Below are 19,785 nucleotides of genomic sequence, written 5' to 3'. Positions count from 1 at the left end.
AGGAACAGTATTGCTTAGTTCCTCTGGAAATAAATTCCATTATTCTTTTATCTAGTTTTTCTGATCTAAAATCACTCTTCTGCTCCTCCGATTACCTTCCCAAAATATCTTTTCCCTTGATCAAAATGTTTCAATGGCTCCCCACTGCCACAGAATAAGGGTCAAACTCCTTAACTTGGCATTCAAGGCCCTTCACACTATCAACCAAACGCATCTTCCCAATCTTCTCCAATGTCACAGGAGTTGGGTCTATTCATAGTTCTCCAAAAACACCCTGCACAAGTCTCTAGGTCCTATCTCACTGTTTCCTACTGGCTGAATCTCCCTTCATGCTTCCTCTTCGCTTACAAAAATCCTATTCACTCATCAAGACTCAGTTATTTCACCCTTGGGAATATTTCCTGGTGTCCCCAGACTCTGAACTCCTGTGGCACATTCTACTTCTACATTTGACATTTACTATGGTTTTGTGTGTGCATGATGTGTATGTGTGTCCGGTAGTCTTCTTCCTGTTCTGTGTGCCCAGCATTCCTAATCCTCACCCTTTACAAAAGTTTCCCCACTCTATGTCATTCACTGGGACTGTCAGTCAGACCCCCTTCAACCAAAGGTTGGCATGTGAAGTAGACTGGGCCATAACATTCATTCCCTGAAGTCTTTCCAACAGGAAATAACTCTTTCTTATTCCATCATGCACTGTAAAGATGTAACCCCAGAGCTTCCAGGAGCTATGTTTCCCAATAATTAAAGGAGTAAATTTAAAGTTAATAACCTCAAAAAAAGAATCTAACACATAGACATATGCTAAATATAAGAGGGAGACAGAGAGGTTCTGATGTCTTGAGGCCCTGATCCCAGTCTATCCTGAGGCCAGATTCATTCATGTCTTTTTTGGTTCCATAAACCAATACATTCTCCCTTCTGCTTCAATTTGAGATGGACTTCTACTATAATTAAAAGAATCCTTTGAATAAATTCCTCAAGAGCAGGAATATTTGATGCCACATTGCAGGCATCTGATAAGTATTTCTAGGCTGATTCCTATCTTCTCATGTGGGTTTTTTTTGTTTCTCCCAAGATTGAGTGATACAGGAGAAAAACCCTGTAAAGGGAATCAGGATCTGAATTCAAGACCTAAATAGCCAGCCAAAGTGGGTGACCACGAGCAAGTCACTATACATCTCTGACTTTGCTGATTCCATCACAAAAACATAAAGACTGAGCTACATCATTGTGGTCTCTTCCAGACCCAAAACTCCATGAATATATAATTCTTAGCTAAAAACTCCTGTCTACTGGCATTGTTTCAACTATTACCTTCATAAAATATAACTTCCCAAATCTAATTTTCACAATCCTCCAGATTAAAGGTTTTTAGATAGACCTGTGCCTTCTTCCTTCATTGTTCCACAGAGCCTAGGTACCAAATCTTCTACAAATGTATACTGAATCAATTAAAAAAAAAAATTCAATGAGGTATCTTGACTTGCCAGTTAGACTTATACTTTTAATTTCATGTTACTACCTATGTTTTTCATTACCTCAAAAAAAAAAACTTCTTCCTCTTCTACTCTTGCCAAGAAACTTTCCCTCTTAATACCAAAGGCTCAATATAACAACTAAAGCTGATACTATCTTGCCAATCTTTGTATCATGTTAATCTCAGTACCATCTTTATCTTCCACCCCCAAATCATAACTAAAATCATTTCAAATTCTACATTTTTGGGGATGAATTATTCTTCAACAATTTCTATCCACTTATATCTTCATATTAAATCTGTTTCAAAAAGGCTTCCACCAATCTCCAACCATTACAATCGCATGAGTTCCTTTCTCTCAACACTGGGATTTAAACTACATAGTCTCTATGGAGTGAAGAATTAGCTAGAATATCCCTAAGTGAAAGTACATGTGAGAACCACTCTTATGTGCTGACTCAAGAAGATTTAAATAGCTTATCTTCAAATTCAACTGTCAAATTATTTTCATTTGATTAGAGGAATCTAGGGGGAACCATAATATAAATATCTCTGAGTAGTAAGATTAGGGCCAAATAAATTGTGTTTTATTCATCTCTACCATCTAGTTTTCCAACAATAACCACATGTTAACTTGTGTAGATTTAAATTATTCTTTAAAAAATAAATAAAAATTTAAAAAATAAATTATTCTTTAAAATTATATAAATGTTCTTAGTATATTCACCTTAAATATTAACTAATATGGTAAGAAAGAATGAATCGGGACTGAGGAAGGACACAGAACTACCAGCAAAATGAAACATGAATTCTGAGAAGAAGGAAGAGATTAAATGCCCAGATTCACATGATACATACTTTTATACATACAAACATGCAAAGCAAGGCCACTAACAAGTAATAGTTTGGACTAAGTGAAATGGAAAATTAATATAAAGCTAAAGAAAAAACAACCAATAAGAAAAATCCACAACTAGCATCATACTCAAAGATGAATACTGAAAGCTTTTCTTGCCCCTAAGATCAGGAACAAGACAAAGATGCCTGCTTTCACTTATTCCACATAATGCTAGAAGTCCCAACAACAACAATTAGGCAAGAAAAAGAAACAAAAGGCATCCAAATTAGAAAAGAAAAACTAAAATTATCTCTCTTTGCAGATGATATGGCCTTATGTGTAGAAAACCTTATAGAATCTATACCTCTCCCCAAAAAAATCAGAGTTAATAAACTCAGAAGTTCATCAGAAATTGCAGGATATAAAACTGACATGCAAAAATCAGTTGTATTTCCATGTACTAACAATGAACAATACGAAAACAAAAACAACCAAAATAAATGTGAAGACATCGATGGTCATTCATTGGAAGAATATTGTTAAGATGACACTACTCAAAGCAATCTACAGATTCAATGCAATCTCTATCAAAATTCCAATGACATTTTCTGCAAAATCAGAAAATTTCATCCTAAAGTTCACACAGAATCTTGAGGGACCCCAAATAACCAAAACAATCTTGAGAAAAAACAAAGTTGGAGAACTCAATTCCTGATTTCAAAACCTACTGCACAACTACAGTAATCCAAACAATGTGGTACTAGCATAAAGACAGATAAATACTTGAACAGAGCTCAGAAGTAAACACTCACATGGGGGCTTGGGTGGCTCAGTCCCAGTTGGGCGTCCCACTTCAGCTCGGGTCATGATCTCACAGTCTGTGAGTCGAGCCCTCCGTCAGGCTCTGTGCTGACAGCTCGGAGCCTGGAGCCTGCTTCAGATTCTGTGTCTCCCTCTCTCTCTGCCCCTCCCCCACTTGTGCTCTGTCTGTCTCTGTCTCTCAAAAATGAATAAATGTATAAAAAAATTTAAAAAAAAGGAAGCAGAGATTCACATATACAGTCAAGTGATTTTCAAACAAAGATGCTAAAAGTCCATTCAATGGGGAAGGACTCTTCAACAAGTGGTGCTGGGATACTGGATATCCACATGCCAAAATATGAAGCTGGAACCCTACATTACACCATATACAAAAATTAACTCAAAATGGATCAAAGATCTACATGTAAACGCTAAAACTATAAAACTCTCAAAAGAAAAGCTTCATGATGAATTTGGTCGTGATTTTTTTTTTTTTTTTTTTTTTTTGGCTATGACACCAAAAGTACAGGCAGCAAAAGAAAACAGATAAATTAGACTTTGTCAAAATTAAAAGCTTATGTGTATCGGGGCACCTGGGCGGCTCAGTTCATTGGGCGTCCGACTTCAGCTCAAGTCATGATCTCACAGTCTGTGAGTTCGAGCGTCGTTGGGCTCTGTGCTGACAGGTCGGAGCCTGGAGCCTGCTTCAGATGCTGTGTCTCCCTCTTTCTCTGCCCCCTCCCCTGCTCATGCTCTGTCTCTCTCTCCCTCTCCCTCTGTCAAAAATAAACATTAAAAAAATTTTTAAAAAACAAAAACAAAAACTTATGTGTATCAAAGGACTTATACTATCAAAGGACAGTATAAAAGAGTGAAAAGGCAAACCATGAAATCAGAAAAAAATTTGCAAACCACGTATCTGATAAAGGGTTAATATCCAGAATATAAAAAGAAGCACAACAACAACAAAAGATCTATTTAAAAACAGGCAAAGAAATAAAAAAAAGAATGAAATTTGTCATTTGCAATGACATGGATGGAGCTATAGAGTACTATGCTAAGCAAAATAAGTCAGAGAAATACCATACAATTTCACTCATATGTGGAATTTAAGAAACAAAACACATGAACATAGAGGGAAAAAAAGAGAGGCAAACCAGGAAACAGAACTCTTAACTATACAGAACAAACTGAGGGTTACTGGAGGAGAGGTGGGAAGAGGAGGGATACGTTAAATAGATGATGGGCATTAAGGAGGGCACTTGTGATGAGCGCTGGGTGTTGTATGTAAGTGATAAGTTACTAAATTCTACACCTGAAACTAATATTACATTGTATGTTACCTAGCTGTATTTAAATAAAAATTTGGAAAAGAAAAAAAAATGGGCTAGGTACTTGAATAGACATTTCTCCAAAGAAAACCTATAAATGGCCAATAATCACATAAAAAGAAGTTCAACATCATTATTATTAGGGAAATGCAAATCAAAACCACAATGAGATCCCATTCCACACCCATCTGGATAGCTGTAATAAAAATATGTTTTTCAAGAAGAGAAAGTAACATGTACTGGCAAAGGGCGTAGAGAAATTGGGAATCCTTGCACATGGATGGTGGGAATGTAACATGGATGGTGGGAATGTAAAATTGTGCAGGCGATATGAAAAACAGTATAGTGGTTCCTCAAAAAACTAAACACAGAATTACCATATGATAAATAATTCTACTTCTAGGTATATACCCTAAAGATTTGGAAATAGGGAGTCAGATACTCATATGCCAAATGTTCACCACAGCATTATTTGCAATAGCCAAAAGGTATGAACAACCCAAATGTCCAAACACAAAGAATGAATAAGCAAAATGTGACATATATATACAGTGGAATATTTCTCCAAAGAACATCTACAGATGGCCAATAAGCACATGAAAAGATGCTCGACATCACTAATCATTAGGGAAATGCAAATCAAAACCACCATGAGATACCACTTCATAGTCATTAAGATGGCTATTATCAAAAAATGAAAAAAGTAAGAAATGTTGGTGAAAAGAGGTTAAAGATCTGCATGCTGAAAACTACAGAAAGCTTATAAAAGAAATTGAAGAAGACACAAAGAAATGGAAAAACATTCCATGCTCATGGATTGGAAGAATATTGTTAAAATATCTATACTGGGGTGCCTGGGTGGCTCAGTCGGTTGAGCGTCCAACTTCGGCTCAGGTCATGATCTTGCGGTCCGTGAGTTCGAGCCCCGCGTTGGGCTCTGTGCTGACAGCTCAGAGCCTGGAGCCTGTTTCAGATTCTGTGTCTCCCTCTCTCTGACCCTCCCCCGTTCATGCTCTGTCTCTCTCTGTCTCAAAAATAAATAAACGTTAAAAAAAAAATTAAAATACTATCAGGATGCATAGGGGCACTTGTACCCCAATGTTTATAGCAGCACTCTCAACAATAGCCAAATTATGGAAAGAGCCTAAATGTCCATCAACTGATGAATGGATAAAGAAATTGTGGTTTATATACACAATGGAGTGCTACGTGGCAATGAGAAAGAATGAAATATGGCCCTTTGTAGCAACGTGGATGGAACTGGAGAGTGTGATGCTAAGTGAATTAAGCCATACAGAGAAAGACAGATACCATATGGTTTCACTCTTATGTGGATCCTGAGAAACTTAACAGAAACCTATGGGGGAGGGGAAGGAAAAAAAAGAAAGAAAAAAAAGAGGTTAGAGTGGGAGAGAGAGCCAAAGCATAAGAGACTCTTAAAAACTGAGAACAAACTGAGGGTTGATAGGGGGTGGGAGGGAGGGGAGGGTGGGTGATGGGTATTGAGGAGGGCACCTTTTGGGATGAGCACTGGGTGTTGTACGGAAACCAATTTGACAATAAATTTCATATATTGAAAAAAATTAAAAAATAAAAATAAAAAAATAAAAAAAAGTACTATCAGGATTGGGAATGCAAGCTGGTGCAGACACTCTGGAAAACAGTATGGAGGTTCCTCAAAAAACTAAAAATAGAACTACCCTACGACCCAGCAATCGCACTACCAGGTGTTTACCCAAGGGATACAGGTGTGCTGTTTCGAAAGGACACATGCACCCCAATGTTTATAGCAGCACTATCAACAACAGCCAAAGTATGGAAAGAGCCCAATGTCCATCGACGGATGAATGGATAAAGAAGATGTGGTGTGTGTGTGTGTGTGTGTGTGTATATATATATATGTGTGTGTATATATATATATATATATATATATACACACATACATACACATACATACATACATACAATGGAGTATTACTCGGCAATCAAAAAGAATGAAATCTTGCCATTTTCAACTATGTGGATGGAATTGGAGGGTATTATGCTAAGTGAAATTAGTCAGTCAGAGAAAGACAAATATCATATGATTTCACTCATATGAGGTCTTCAAGAGACAAAACAGATGAACATAAGGGAAGGGAAACAAAAATAATATAAAAACAGGGAGGGGGACAAAACATAAGAGACTCATAAATATGGAGAACAAACTGAGGGTTACTGGAGGGGTTGTGGGAAGGGGGATGGGCTAAATAGGTAAGGGGCACTAAGGAATCTACTCCTGAAATCATTGTTGCACTATACGCTAACTAATTTGGATGTAAATTATTTTTTAAAAAAGAATATTAAGAGAGGAAAGAAACTATTTTTCATTAAGGTTTAGTTTTATATAAACAATCCTGGACATACTGTGAGTTTATAGAACTAAGGAGAAGGCTTCTGTAGAGGTAAAACACCTTGAAGGTCACTTGATCAGTGAAAGGTAATGATTCATAGCATTTGACTTAAAACATAGCACTACTTAAAACATAGCTCCATTTGGCATAGATTTTCTTAACTATTATTTAATAAAACTAAAAGTTTTTACTGGGAAAAAAATAAAATACTATAAGGATTAACAAAGCAAAATAAAATTCTTCACTAGATTGGAATCCTAATTAAGCATTTATTGATCACTCACTATTTGCTAGGTCCTGGGGTTACAAACATGAAGATAAAGTCCCTTGTCCTAGAGAAGCTTAATTCCCCAAGGTAAAGAGATGTAATTAAGCATCTAAAGGGATAAGTGCCATACCAAAGGTTGGTACCAACTGCTGTAGGAGCAAGCAACAGTGCTTATTTATATCCGGCAGAACTGGGAAGGCATCAAAGGGATGACATTTGAGCTTTTTAAGTTGCCATTTCCCAGGCAGAGAAAGGTAATCATTGCATTCCTGTCATAGTATAAGAATCTAAGCAAAGTGACAAAGGTAGGACAGTTATAAACCTGTCTGGAAAAAGGATGAGTTGTCCAGCATATCTAGAGTATAGGGAATGTGAAGAGAATATCAAAAACAAAACTCAAGAAAAGTTTGGGGCCACCCTTCCTCCTGTACATGAAATGTACATGAAATTTCATACAGAAGATGAAAATGGACTTAACATCTTTCTAGTGCTATAATTTCTTTGTTCTCCACACTTAAATATAAGGCCACACAGACCTCTTTAGCAACATCTTTCCCCCTTGGTTATGAACCACAATCTGGCTATGAGCCCACCCTAATCCCAAACACGAATAGGTTCACAAAAGTGGCACAGCTGGCAATTTCATAAAATGTCAATAAGTCATTCAGATTATTTGTGTTCAAAATAGCAAAATATATTTGTCTATAAACTAGACATTTCCCACTAGATAACATTTTTTTCTGATTCTGTTCAACCCTTTTACCAACCACTTGGAAAAAGAAAACAAATTTGTCAATTGGGTAGATAAAGGTTCAAAGAAAAAATAATATGTGACATTGAAAATTCAAACTTCAAAAAGACCTGACAGGCTGTACTGCTGAGCCAAATACGTTTAGCCCCCTACCAACTTAGGACCAATAGGGGTAAATCAAATATGCTCCCCTTTGATGAAATGTAATGGAAATAAATATAAAATCTTTTTTAAATAAAACTAATAATTTTACATTTATATTTATTACCAATCGTACAAGTTCAGGATGGAAGAGACTTGACTTCAGTTCATGTAAAATAAAATCTAGGTTTTAATTGCTATAACTTCAGTATGAGTAATTAGTGTGAGATGGTAGCTCAAAAGTCCAAAAATCAAGCTTTAAAACCTTCTACATGCCTGGCACTGAGTTATATCTGCCAAGAATACAAAGATAAATTTGGCACAATCCCTACTTTTAAGAGTTTATAGCCTAAAGCAGTGTTTTTTTTTAACCATGGGTCACAAGATCCATTGAGTGAGCTGCCACCAATACTTCTCACTTAACAGAAAATATCAGAGTACACTGTACAAAGTACACAGTACTATATCATAAAACTTTTAACTTTTTCATATATGTGTATACAAGTCTATGTATGTGTAGATACACACACAAGAGACAGCAATTTTGTTTTTAATGTTTATTTATTTTTGAGAGAGAGACAGAGCATAAGTGCAGGGACAGAGAGGGAGACAGAATCCAAAGCAGGCTCCAGACTCAAAGCTGTCAGCACAGAGCCCGATGTGGGGCTCAAACCCACGAGCAGCGAGATCATTACCTGAACTGAAATACTTAGCCGAACCTACAGCCACCCAGGCACCCCAGAGATAGCAACTTTAAATGTACTTCTTATTGTAGGGCATAGTAAAAAATTGGAAACACATTAGTCTAGTGGAAGAGGACAAAATAAATATACCACTATAAGGTACAAAGTTTTATGAACTTAAAAGAACAAAATCTATCTAATTGGAGAAAGAGAGGGTCAAGGGTCTAAAAAGATTTACAAAGATAACAATATACGAAAGGAGCCTAGCTGACAGGAAAAACTCTGAGAGATGGAGGAGGTAAAAGACCCCACATAAAAAGAATAATATGAATGAGACATGATGCAGTAAATAACAAGTACTTAATGGGTGACAAATAGTCCTGGCACATGACAGCACTAGTGTAATTAAGTCGAGATTGAAAGACTTGGTGAAAGTTCAGTTCCACTAAATTATAAAGTACCAGTAGGTCAGCAGATGAGGCTGAAAAGCAAATTTGAGCCATAACATGAAAGTGCTAGGCATGTGGTAAACACTTAATGAATGTCAGCTATTCCAACTAGACTTACTTAGTTCTAGAGCCTGAAACCCATGTATCTCTAAAATGCCTTACAATTCTAAAATGTTATAAACTACTGAAGGGCTATGAGGCAAATTATTTAAATATAGGCACAGAACACAGACTTCTAAGAAATTATAGGGAGTCTATTCAGTAAGGAAGAATGTTCGAATTACAGCTCTCGAAACAATAAAATAGGGCTGTCCCGAAAAGTGGTTAGGGCTTTTCACTAGATGAATCTGAATAAAGGCCAAATGCACATCTATCTGAGGTATGTTACTAAGTCTATAATACAAAGTTCTGCATTCATCATACACTAATTCTTCCATCAGTTTTGGTTCTCACTCACCAGTGAGTAAGAGCTCATGAATGAGTTTCGAAGAGAGAAGGAGAAACAGATGGAAGCAGGAGGCTGAGATTTTATTCCACTGCAGAAAAGTAGGAAAACAGGAAGCTTCTGAATGACATTTCCCAACATAGTAATTATTTCTACTAGAGTATCCTACTGTGTGATATAGCAAATCAACTGCAAGTACCTGGACCACAGCTAAAATAATATGGCACTGTATTTTTGAAGACTTTTTTAAGTTCCTTGAGGCTTTATGTGAAAAAAAAATCTTGCTTTTCCATACAAAATGTGTCAAAAGGGGTTATGCAAGAGTCGAGAGCAAAATCATAAACAGGTTTGTTCATTAGAGTAAAAGCATAATGTTAGAATTAAAACCCTAATATAGCATACCCAATAATGCTTACACACTGGGAATAATTTCAGATCATTCTTATCATCAAGAATAAAGACACAGATTTCAAAAGAAAGATTCAAAATACAAACCATTAAAAATAAAAATTAGCACCAATGTAAAAATATGATATGAATATATATAAAGTACTTTCAACCTCTAACTTCAATGACCATTATCTTGAGACTGTTACATTTCCAAATATGTCTAAAATTGCTAAACAGAAAAAGGTGTCATGTTTACAATTTAGTTTAATGTTTCTAAAGCACATTCTCTTTTAACACTGCATGATAATTTTTGTTTAATGTTTACTTATTTTTGCGACAGAGAGAGACAGAGCATGAGCAGGGGAGCGGCTGAGAAAGAGGAGACACAGAATCTGAAGCAGGCTCCATGCTCTGAGCTGTCAGCACAGAGCCCGAGGCAGGGCTCGAACTCATCAACCGCAAGATCATGACCTGAGCCGAAGTCAGACACTCAACCGACTGAGCCACACAGGCGCCCCTTAACACTGCATGATAAAATGAACTGTAATATTTGAATAGACTACAGAATATTGTTGCATAGTGACTTTTCTATTAAGTGGTAGGGCACCTGGGTGGCTCAGTCGGTTAAGCATCCAACTTCAGCTCATGTCATGATCTCATGGTCTGTGAGTTCAAGCCCCACATCAGGCTCTATGCTGACAGCTCGGAGCCTGGAGCCTACTTCCAATTCTGTGTCTCCCTCTCTCTCTGCCCCTCCCCTGCTTGCACTCTGTCTCTCTCAAAAATAAATAAAACATTTAAAAAAATGTATTTTTTAAATGTTGGGGCGCCTGCGTGGCTCAGTCGGTTAAGTGTCCGACTTCAGCTCAGGTCATGATCTTGCGGTCTGTGAGTTCGAGGCCCACATCGGGCTCTGTGCTGACAGCTCAGAGCCTGGAGCCTGTTTCAGATTCTGTGTCTCCCTCTCTTTCTGACCCTCCCCTATTCATACTCTGTCTTTCTCTAAAAAATAAATAAACGTTAGGGGCACCTGGGTGGCTCAGTCGGTTAAGCGTCCAACTTCGGCTCAGGTCACAATCTCACAGTTCGTGAGTTTGAGCCCCGCGTCGGGCTCTGTGCTGACAGCTCAGAGCCTGGAGCCTGCTTCACATTCCGTGTCTCCCTCTCTCTCTGCCCCTTCCCTGCTCATGCTGTGTCTCTCTCTGTCTCAAAAATAAGTAAACATTAAAAAAAATGTTTTTTAAATAAACGTTAAAAAAATTAAAAAAAAAAAAAAAGACCTCTTGGTTTGAAAAGGCACTCAATAAATATTTGCCAAACTCAACTTCTTTCCTCTCAGCTAATAGTGTCTTTAAAAAAGCGAACATATCTTTCAGAGCTCTTTAAAAACGTGCTTCTGACTTGTCATGTCCTAAATGTGTATTCATTACCAATGCAAATCTTTACAATTAGAAGCAGAACAATAAATACTATGTAGTCTTTTTTTTAATGTTTATTTATTTTTGAGAGAGAGAGAGAGAGAGAGAGAGCGCAAGCAGGGGAGGGGCAGAGAGAGGGAGACACAGAATCTGAAGCAGGCTCCAGGCTCTGAGCTGTCAGCACAGAGCCCGACATGGGCTCCAACCCACGAACTGTGAGATCATGACCTGAGCCAAAGTCAGACACTTAACTGACTGAGCCACTCAGGCACCACAAGAATGCCTTATCTTTTGAGCCACAGATATACGCTACTGACAAAGTCCTTTCAGAAGCAACATGATGTAATAAAAGAAGCTGTGGCTTAGACTCCCAAAGTTCTACGTTCAAATCTCAACTCAGCACTAACTGACTTAAATTCCCTAGATCAGTCCCTAACTCCTCTCAGCTAAAGTTTCTTTCCCACCTGTTTCAAAAAGAGGGAAGAGGACATATTATGGTGTAAGGCTCAAGTAGAATCATAATGTGGAAGCTCCCTGTAAACACTAAACCCCAATCATAAAACATCAAGCACATCCTCATTTTTTAAAACAAAATAAAGTCCTGGGTATATGATATATTCTCTATCCCTAGTAGATGCCTTTACCTCTGAGAGGTATGGGGCCCTTACAGAGGTTTCAAACACTGGGATTCCCTCATGGAACAAGTAACTAAAAAGCCCACTGCCTTTGCACTATTTCGCTGAACTGTAGCCTATTTTAGCCTATTTACCAACAGATTTAGTGAAATTTTGTGATCACTGGTTCTTTCCAATCTGGTTTCATCAACCTATTCCTTCTCCGCCTTCAGATGCCTCTGTACCACAGGATCTTTACAAGGTAAATTTCTTTTAAGGACCCAGGGCTTTTTTTTAAAAGTGTTTTTTTGTTCTATCTGGGAAAAATCAAGCAAAAGGAAATCTGGTAAAAGTAAGGCAGAAAATATGAATTACTTTTTATACAAGATAAAAATAAATATAACATTACAAAACTAAAATATCAGGTATTCTGGTTGGTGATGAGGAAAAACTGTCATGGTTTATTTACTAAGTGTGGATTAGGAAATAAACAACAAATGCCCTGAGTTATTAAAAAAAAATTACCTTATGACAGCAGAATAAACAAGATAATGACCTGAGGCAAGCTTCCAGCCCTAAGATGACAAACTAGTACATATGTATTCAAACTTTTGCTGCTATTCTATTTTAGAAGTTAATTATAAACATTCTTGTTTTGTTATCAGTGTTTGCTGCTGCTGCTGTCAGAGGATGAGAAAAGTATTTTCTTGATCTTTGGTTTCTATATTGGGTAGTTTGGGTGCCATCAATATGGGAAAAGACAACTATTTCACAAAAATAGGTGGACTGTTCTCACCTAATGCATTTTAGAAGAGGAAGCTTCTTGGAAATGTAAAGTAAAGAATGGAAAGATACAGGGCTTTCTAAGCATTCATGGCAACAGAAAGGAAAACAGAATCTCAGAGGGAAAGAGACATAAAGAGTCAAAACATGGCTAACGGGTTTAGTAAAAAACAGCCACTTTAATACTAAAGAAGGATAGCAAAAAAGCCAAACGTATCACAAAATATTGCCCATTGCCAAGAAGAAAAATAAAGAGAATATTCAATTGTTGAAGGACAAAAAAGGACTAACCACCTCTGAGATCCAGTTTCTTCATCTGTATGATGAAGATAACATTAGAACTGCTCTGGGACTCTATATGGTATAACATTAAGTAAGAATCCCCAGCAACATGGTGACTGACCCAAGACTAAACCTCAAAAAAGAACAGTTTTCTCCCCTTCCTCTAAAGTCAACCACAGAATATTACAATGAATAGAAGCTCATTTATCACCTAGTTCTAGGTGAATAAATCAAATAATTTGAAAATGTTGTAACCTGTATAGAATTCCTGTATTAAAAAAAAAAAAAAAGCTAAAGTAAAATGTTTCTACAGAATCTCAAACACCTTACCAATGTCAAATACAGATGAATAGCTGCAATGGAAAAAAAATCCTTTGCAATGCTGCAACAGGGGACTTTTTCCCTCACTAACATCCAAGCAGTTTCTCCAAATTGGTAGGGAGTAGGTACAAGTTTTCCCTCCTTGCTGTAAGGATTATGGATTAGCAAAGCAAGCAGAGATAGAAACCTATGCTCCAAGTTGGTCATAAAAATCAAAGCTGAAACTCAAAATACTACCTCCTAGGAATAATGATAATAGATTTTCAAACTAGCAATTAAATAATGCAGCTAACACACTATTTTTGATTGACTATTTTTCTTATTGTAAGTATAACATTTAAGCTACTTTATAGGCTGAACCGGATTTTACTAAATAAAAAGCCTAAGAGTCCTAACGTGCTTACGGAAAGAGATGTACCCTGAGTTTTGAACAATTTCTACAAGAACTTTCAGACCATAACTGAGGAAGGGACAGTAGAACAAAGCTGTGAGAGAAAGTAGGAAAAGAGATGCCTTGTTTGGCAGGAAAAGCATCTAAAGTACGCTAAATCACAACTGCTAATATCTTCAGAATAACAACATCTCTCATTTACAAAGCATTTAGGTCCTTCCCTGTGCCCAATGCTGTGTCCTCTCCACGGGAAATAACCATTTTTCTAAAGATAAACCCACAGTCCTAAGAATGCAAGAATTTCATTCCATCTTCCTGATTAAATCACACACCAAATCCTAGTGCCTGGAGATTCACATATGCCTATCTTGATTACCCTGCACTGTGTCCTTCTAAGAACTAACACATCAGAGGAAATACCTGGTATTATTATTACTCTGAGTACTACAGGGAAAAGAAGAAATTAACATTTATTAAGCATCTGGTATGCTTTCATTTGATTTTCACAACCCTGTAGGTAAATATTATCCCCAATTTACACATTAAGAAAATGATATTAACTTGCCCACCACACCAGTAAAGAGAAGCCAGGACTCAGAAATCTGCTAACTCTCCTACTCAAGGATTCTTTCCCAGAAGGAATTATCACTTAGGTGCCACTTTCACATCAATTATTTGTTATCCTAGTTCAGCAGTTCTGAAAGCAAGTTATGGAGAAGATAAACCATCAACTCTTCATTTCATGGAATATATATATATATATATATATATATATATATTATTTAGAGAACTAAGAGAAAAGGTAAAATGTCCCCAGAGGCAAATCCTGGCTCTTTGCATCATTTCCCAATTCCTTCTCAACAGAGACTCAAGCAATAGGGCTTCTTTTATCACTTCCATGCTAGCATACTATCATGCCATTGTAGCACAGCTAATTAAAAACTTTAGAAAGTTACCTTTCAAAACAGGATTTTATACCAACATAGAAGATCTCTCTGCAGGTCCTTAAATTTCAATAAATTCAATTTTCACATAACTTGCCTGATTGTATTCCTAAATGTTTGTTACTACTGCCAGTTTAAAAAGTTATTTCGCTCCCATAAGAGACTCTTAAAAACTGAGAATAAACTGAGAGTTGATGGGGGGTGGGAAGGAGGGGAGGGTGGGTGATAGGCATTTGAGGAGGGCACCTGTTGGGATGAGCACTGGGTGTTGTATGGAAACCAATTTGACAATAAATTTCTTATTAAAATTTTTTTAAGTTATTTCGTAGTGAACTGTGAGTTAAATCTTGATTGAGCTAGGTGAAAAAAAACATGAGAAATAAAAATCTATGTTTAGAGAGATTTCCCCATCCATAGTTTTCCATTACAAGTTGGGAGGTGGGGGAACCTGTACACTCAACCTTTTAAATCTGTTTTTAACCCAATAAGATGGCACAGGACTTACAATAATGCATTGTGGCTGAGCTCTATCATGTTATTGCCACAAAACACTAGCATTATTAAAAGGAAAACTAACATTCAACCCTTTGTATTACTGAATATTCATTCTTTTTAAAGAAGTTTAATGTTACAAGAATCATTTAGCTTCTGGAGTTTAACACTTGTAAGATAAAAAGAGGATTCTAAGATGAATAACAGTCTCACCTGAAAGCAGGTTTGTTGGTGTTTTTGTTTTTAACGACACCGTACTATATACACACACTAAACGTAACATTGAGACATGTCCAAAAACACTTCCCAGTGTGAAGTAATTATTTCTAATACTGAATGCAGAACAAATTAAAACAGACCAAACACTTGCAGTCAAACGTCTACAAAATTTTGAACTGGAAAAATGATGTCAACGTTTTTTATCCATTTGAAAGGTTCCAGTCCAAAAAATAAACAGTCATCGGGCTCAGCAACTCAGGTGCGGAAACTCGATAAAACTGAGATTGGGTGCGGAGAAAACAAGACTCTCAGGATTTGGCTTCTTGGGTAAAACTGCCCTGTACCCCACACCAGAAACCTCACACTGCCACAGGGGCCCAGCCCACCGTGCCCGCCCCTCCGGCCCGCCGCACCTGCCGAGGCCGCACCGCCAGCGCCCCCTGCCGCCCTCCCCACTGCCGGAGGCCCGCTCCCACCCCAGCGCCACACGCCCCGCCGCCCCCGCCGCCCCCGCCGCGCCCGCCCCGCGCCGAGGCCGCGCAGCCTGCGGGCAGGGGCGGGAGCGCGCGGGCGCGAATCGAGGCGGGGCCGCTACGGGGCCCAGAGCAAGGGCGCGTCCCTGGGACCCCTGCTGTGGCCAGGCCGGAGCCTCACCTACCTACGCCGTATTTCTCCTCCTCCGTGGGGGTCCACATGGCCGGGCCGGGCGCGGCCCCGCGGGCGCGGCGGCCGGGCGACAGCGCGGCGGGGACGGCCGCGGGCCCGGCTGTGGCGCACCGCAAGCCGAAGCGGGGGCGGTCAGGCGGCGCGGGGTAGTGGGCGGCGCATCCCTCACAGGCCGTCCGGGATGCCGCTGCCGCCACGTCCGAACCGCGAGGCTCCCGCGAGCGGCCCAGCAGTCCCGGGAGGCGCGGGCGAGGTCTCTCCACCTGTCCGTCGCCGCTGCTCCCGCGCCGCCGCTCGGTCCCTCACAGCTCCGCTGTTCTGCTCCCGGCGCCGCCGCGGTTCGGCTCGCCTCAGCGGGCTCGCAGGACGGCCGCGCATGCGCCACTCCCGGCGCGCGGGGGCTCGCGCTGCCCGGGCTCGCGCCCCCCGAGCCCGCGCGCGAGCTCACGCGCCGTCGTCGCGCGCCAGCGGAGGGAAATCCGCGAGAGGCGATTGGACGGCCCCGCGGGGGTCAGACCTAGCTCCTCCGTGGACCCCCGCCCTCGGCGGTAGCAAGTGATGGTAGAGGCGGGCTGGACAGGTGGGAGGCCCTAGGCCGCTAGAGGCTTGCACGTCCGGTGCTTCCTGCCTGGCACAGCGAGATTGCCGCGGGACTCTGTCCGAGAGGGAGGATCGAGAAGGGAGGAGGGAAGGATACCGTTTTCAGACCCATCCCAGTGTCGCCCACAGTGTGGACACTGCCCATCCCGGAAAGGTCCTGGGAGCCACCCTGCGTATCGCCGGACCCGAAAGGTGGGGTCGCCGCGGGAGAACAAGGTGGGGCACTGTTGCCCCTCGCTCTTCGTCTCTGGGATGCCTTCTAGGCCGAAGCCCTACCGCCTCCTTGGTTCTTGTTTCGCTGAGTTGTCCTATGCGGTAAATTCTTGGAGTGTGAACAATCAGAGTAGCCTTCTTAGTAAGGAAACCCTTACTTGTTAGGATCTGGGATCCTGCGCTGGGCACCGCCTCTGCTCCTCCTAGGTCTCTGCCTTATAGGCTATTCGGACTTTTGGCTCAGTCCCAAAACTTTCCTCCTTTGTTTCCTCCCCCCCCCCCCCAAAAAATCTGTTCCCTCTTACTTCTGCAAATATCACCTTGTGACCCTAGGTCAACCATTCTCCAAAGATCAGGATAATCCTGGCAACTGCAGGACTTCTTTAACCTGCACCTGGATCACATTGTGGTCCCAGCCCTAATCCCAGCATATTTATCCATCTCTGTCACCAGCATCTGTCACCAGACAAAACCCTGGTGTCACTCCTCACTTGACTGAACATCCTTGAACACTCTTCCAAGCCCAGATCAATGCATCACTTCCAGGAAAGCTTCCCAGATCCTGCAGCTAGTAGACTGGATCCTCCCCTTCTTTTGCCTAGGATTCCAGCTGTGTGCATTTGTGCCTTATTTTTCCCATTAAGACTGCTCCCAAAAGGCAAGCTCCAGGCTAAAGCCACTCTCAGCACCTACCTAACACCTGATGCGCACCTGTTGAGTAGGAAGCAAGACTAGTACAATATCTTGGTAATCAACAGATCTTATTGGTTCTTTCTTCATAATGCCCTTTATGATTAGTTACTCATTCCAGGCCTGACTAAACTCACCTGGATTATTGCCACAGATCCCCAAATCCTGACCTATAGACTCACTCCTCCCACCAATGAAGGCTGCACACTCCTGTACTAGGAAAATATTCTGTAAATGATTGAGTTTCTCAAGAGCTACATACACTGAGGGGCTGGGGGAGTCCAAGAACATAATAAAGGAGTTATCTTTATTTATGTAGCTAACTGTTCCCAGAAGACCCCTGCCCAATGACCACCCTGGAATGTCACCATGTAATGAAGCCCACATTCCCATAAAGGGAGCTATCTAGCAAGTGGGCCAAGTTATACAGACCTTCTGAACGAACAAACTTAAAGCTCTTATTTCATCTCCTAGTTCCACTCCATTGGCTGATGTACATGATCACAGTCTCAGAGCCCAATGACTGGTTTTCCCAAAGTTTACTCTCTTGTTCCCAGTCTGGATTCATCTTAGATGACAGCTTCCCCAGACAAAGATACTCCCAATCAACAACTGCACTCCTCAGCTCAGGGATGGGAATGCATTAATCCCAACTGGTAAAGGGAAAAGAAAACGGGCCAAGGTGAGAAGGGGGCATCTGATAAATCTCAGACTCCTACAGTCTTGCTCTTTGTACTAAATTTAGATTGTTTTCTTGAAGCAAAAGAGCACATCATGGAGAATCAGGCTTCAGCAGAGATATACACCTGCTCTCATATACCCACAGCATCTGTTCTGAGCCCTTCTTCATACTGTCAGTCCACTCTCACTGCACCCCCCCACACACACACCCCTCCCAACATGTGAGCCAACCTTCAACTTGCCTCTGAAAATCAGGACCCTTGGCACCCTGCCTTCCCCTCTTCTCCATCCACTTCTTTATGTTTTCACCACCACCCAGCTTCACTGCCTGCTCCTTCTTAGGATCCCCGCCCCATTGTTGCTCTCTGCCCTCCATTTTCATCCAGTTCTGTTCCATAGGCTCCTTCTGTGGTACCAACAACATCTGCCCTGTTGGTACCCTCAGCTTCCATTCCTTCTTTCTTTCTCCTCTAGATGACTGTGAAGAATAATCAACCACTCCAAATCCCTTTATTTTAATGCAATTCATTTGACTCTCAGATGATCTGTTTTCTGACCCTGTCACCTCCAGAAACCGCTCTCCCAGAAGTCCCCAGGGGTGTCCCAACTCTAGATACAAGCAGCTACTCTTCCCTGGCTCTGGCTGGGCCTTTGCATACAGTATCACTCAACCCATGTATTCTCCTCTCTTGAAACTCATGGATCCTCCTCACCCTCCAAGGGCTGTTCTTCCCTTAAACTTCCCAACAGCCCTTGGCAAAAGGAGATTTTGCTCTCCCACGAGGGCCTTTCCTGTAGCACCTACTCACCCCACTTTCCTCCAAGAGATCAGATGGGTCTGCCTTGCACATTGACAAACATCTGTTTCCTTTTTAAGTGGCAAAGATTGCTCTGTTTATTTTTGCCCCACACAGAGACTATCATAATGCCTACCATCAAACAGGAATTCAACATATACTCTTGGGTGAATGGTCTACCGGTATGTTACCTGAGATCATAATGCAGTAGGTTGGAAAAGAAAACTGAGAAATTTATTTCAGCAAGTCACAAATCTCCCAATTGAGAAACTTGAGTTAAAAAGAGTAAATTTCCTTGATATAGGCTTTAATTAAAAATTCATTGATGGGACACCTGGGTGGCTCAGCTGGTTGAGCGTCTGACTCTTAATTTCGGCCTAGGTCGTGATTCCAGGGTCATGGGATCAAGCCCTGTGTTGGGCTCTAGGCTGAACATGGAGACTGCTTAAGATTCTCTCTCTCTCTTTCTCTCTCTCTCTCTCTCTCTCTCTCTCTCTCTCTCTCTCCCTCTGTCCCTCTCCCTTGCGCGCTCTCTCTCTCTCTCTCTCTCTGTCGCTATCTCTAAAATTAAAAACAAAATCAGGGCGCCTGGATGGTCAGTTGAGCGTTGACTTCGGCTTAGGTCATGATCTCGCGATTTGTGCATTCGAGCCCCGTGTCAGGCTGTGCTGACAGCTCAGAGCCTAGAGCCTGCTTCAGATTCT

General features: G+C 40.6%; 1 protein-coding gene across 1 annotated transcript in view; it reads right to left on the bottom strand.

Annotated features, from left to right (window-relative positions):
• The window catches only part of DOCK3 (dedicator of cytokinesis 3), a 560,028-nt gene extending 543,534 nt beyond the window's left edge, over nucleotides 1-16,494 (bottom strand). The window contains exon 1 of the mRNA XM_049640567.1: nucleotides 16,093-16,494. Coding sequence (XP_049496524.1) covers nucleotides 16,093-16,129 — 37 coding nt within the window. The 5' untranslated portion in view covers nucleotides 16,130-16,494. The remainder of the gene's footprint in view (nucleotides 1-16,092) is intronic.
• Between the last annotated feature and the right edge of the window lie 3,291 nt (nucleotides 16,495-19,785).

Source organism: Panthera uncia, chromosome A2 (assembly GCF_023721935.1).
Source record: "Panthera uncia isolate 11264 chromosome A2, Puncia_PCG_1.0, whole genome shotgun sequence".
NCBI classification, from domain to species: Eukaryota; Metazoa; Chordata; class Mammalia; order Carnivora; family Felidae; genus Panthera; species Panthera uncia.
Note: the sequence above shows the minus strand (reverse complement) of the source record. Positions and strands in the feature narration are given on the sequence as shown.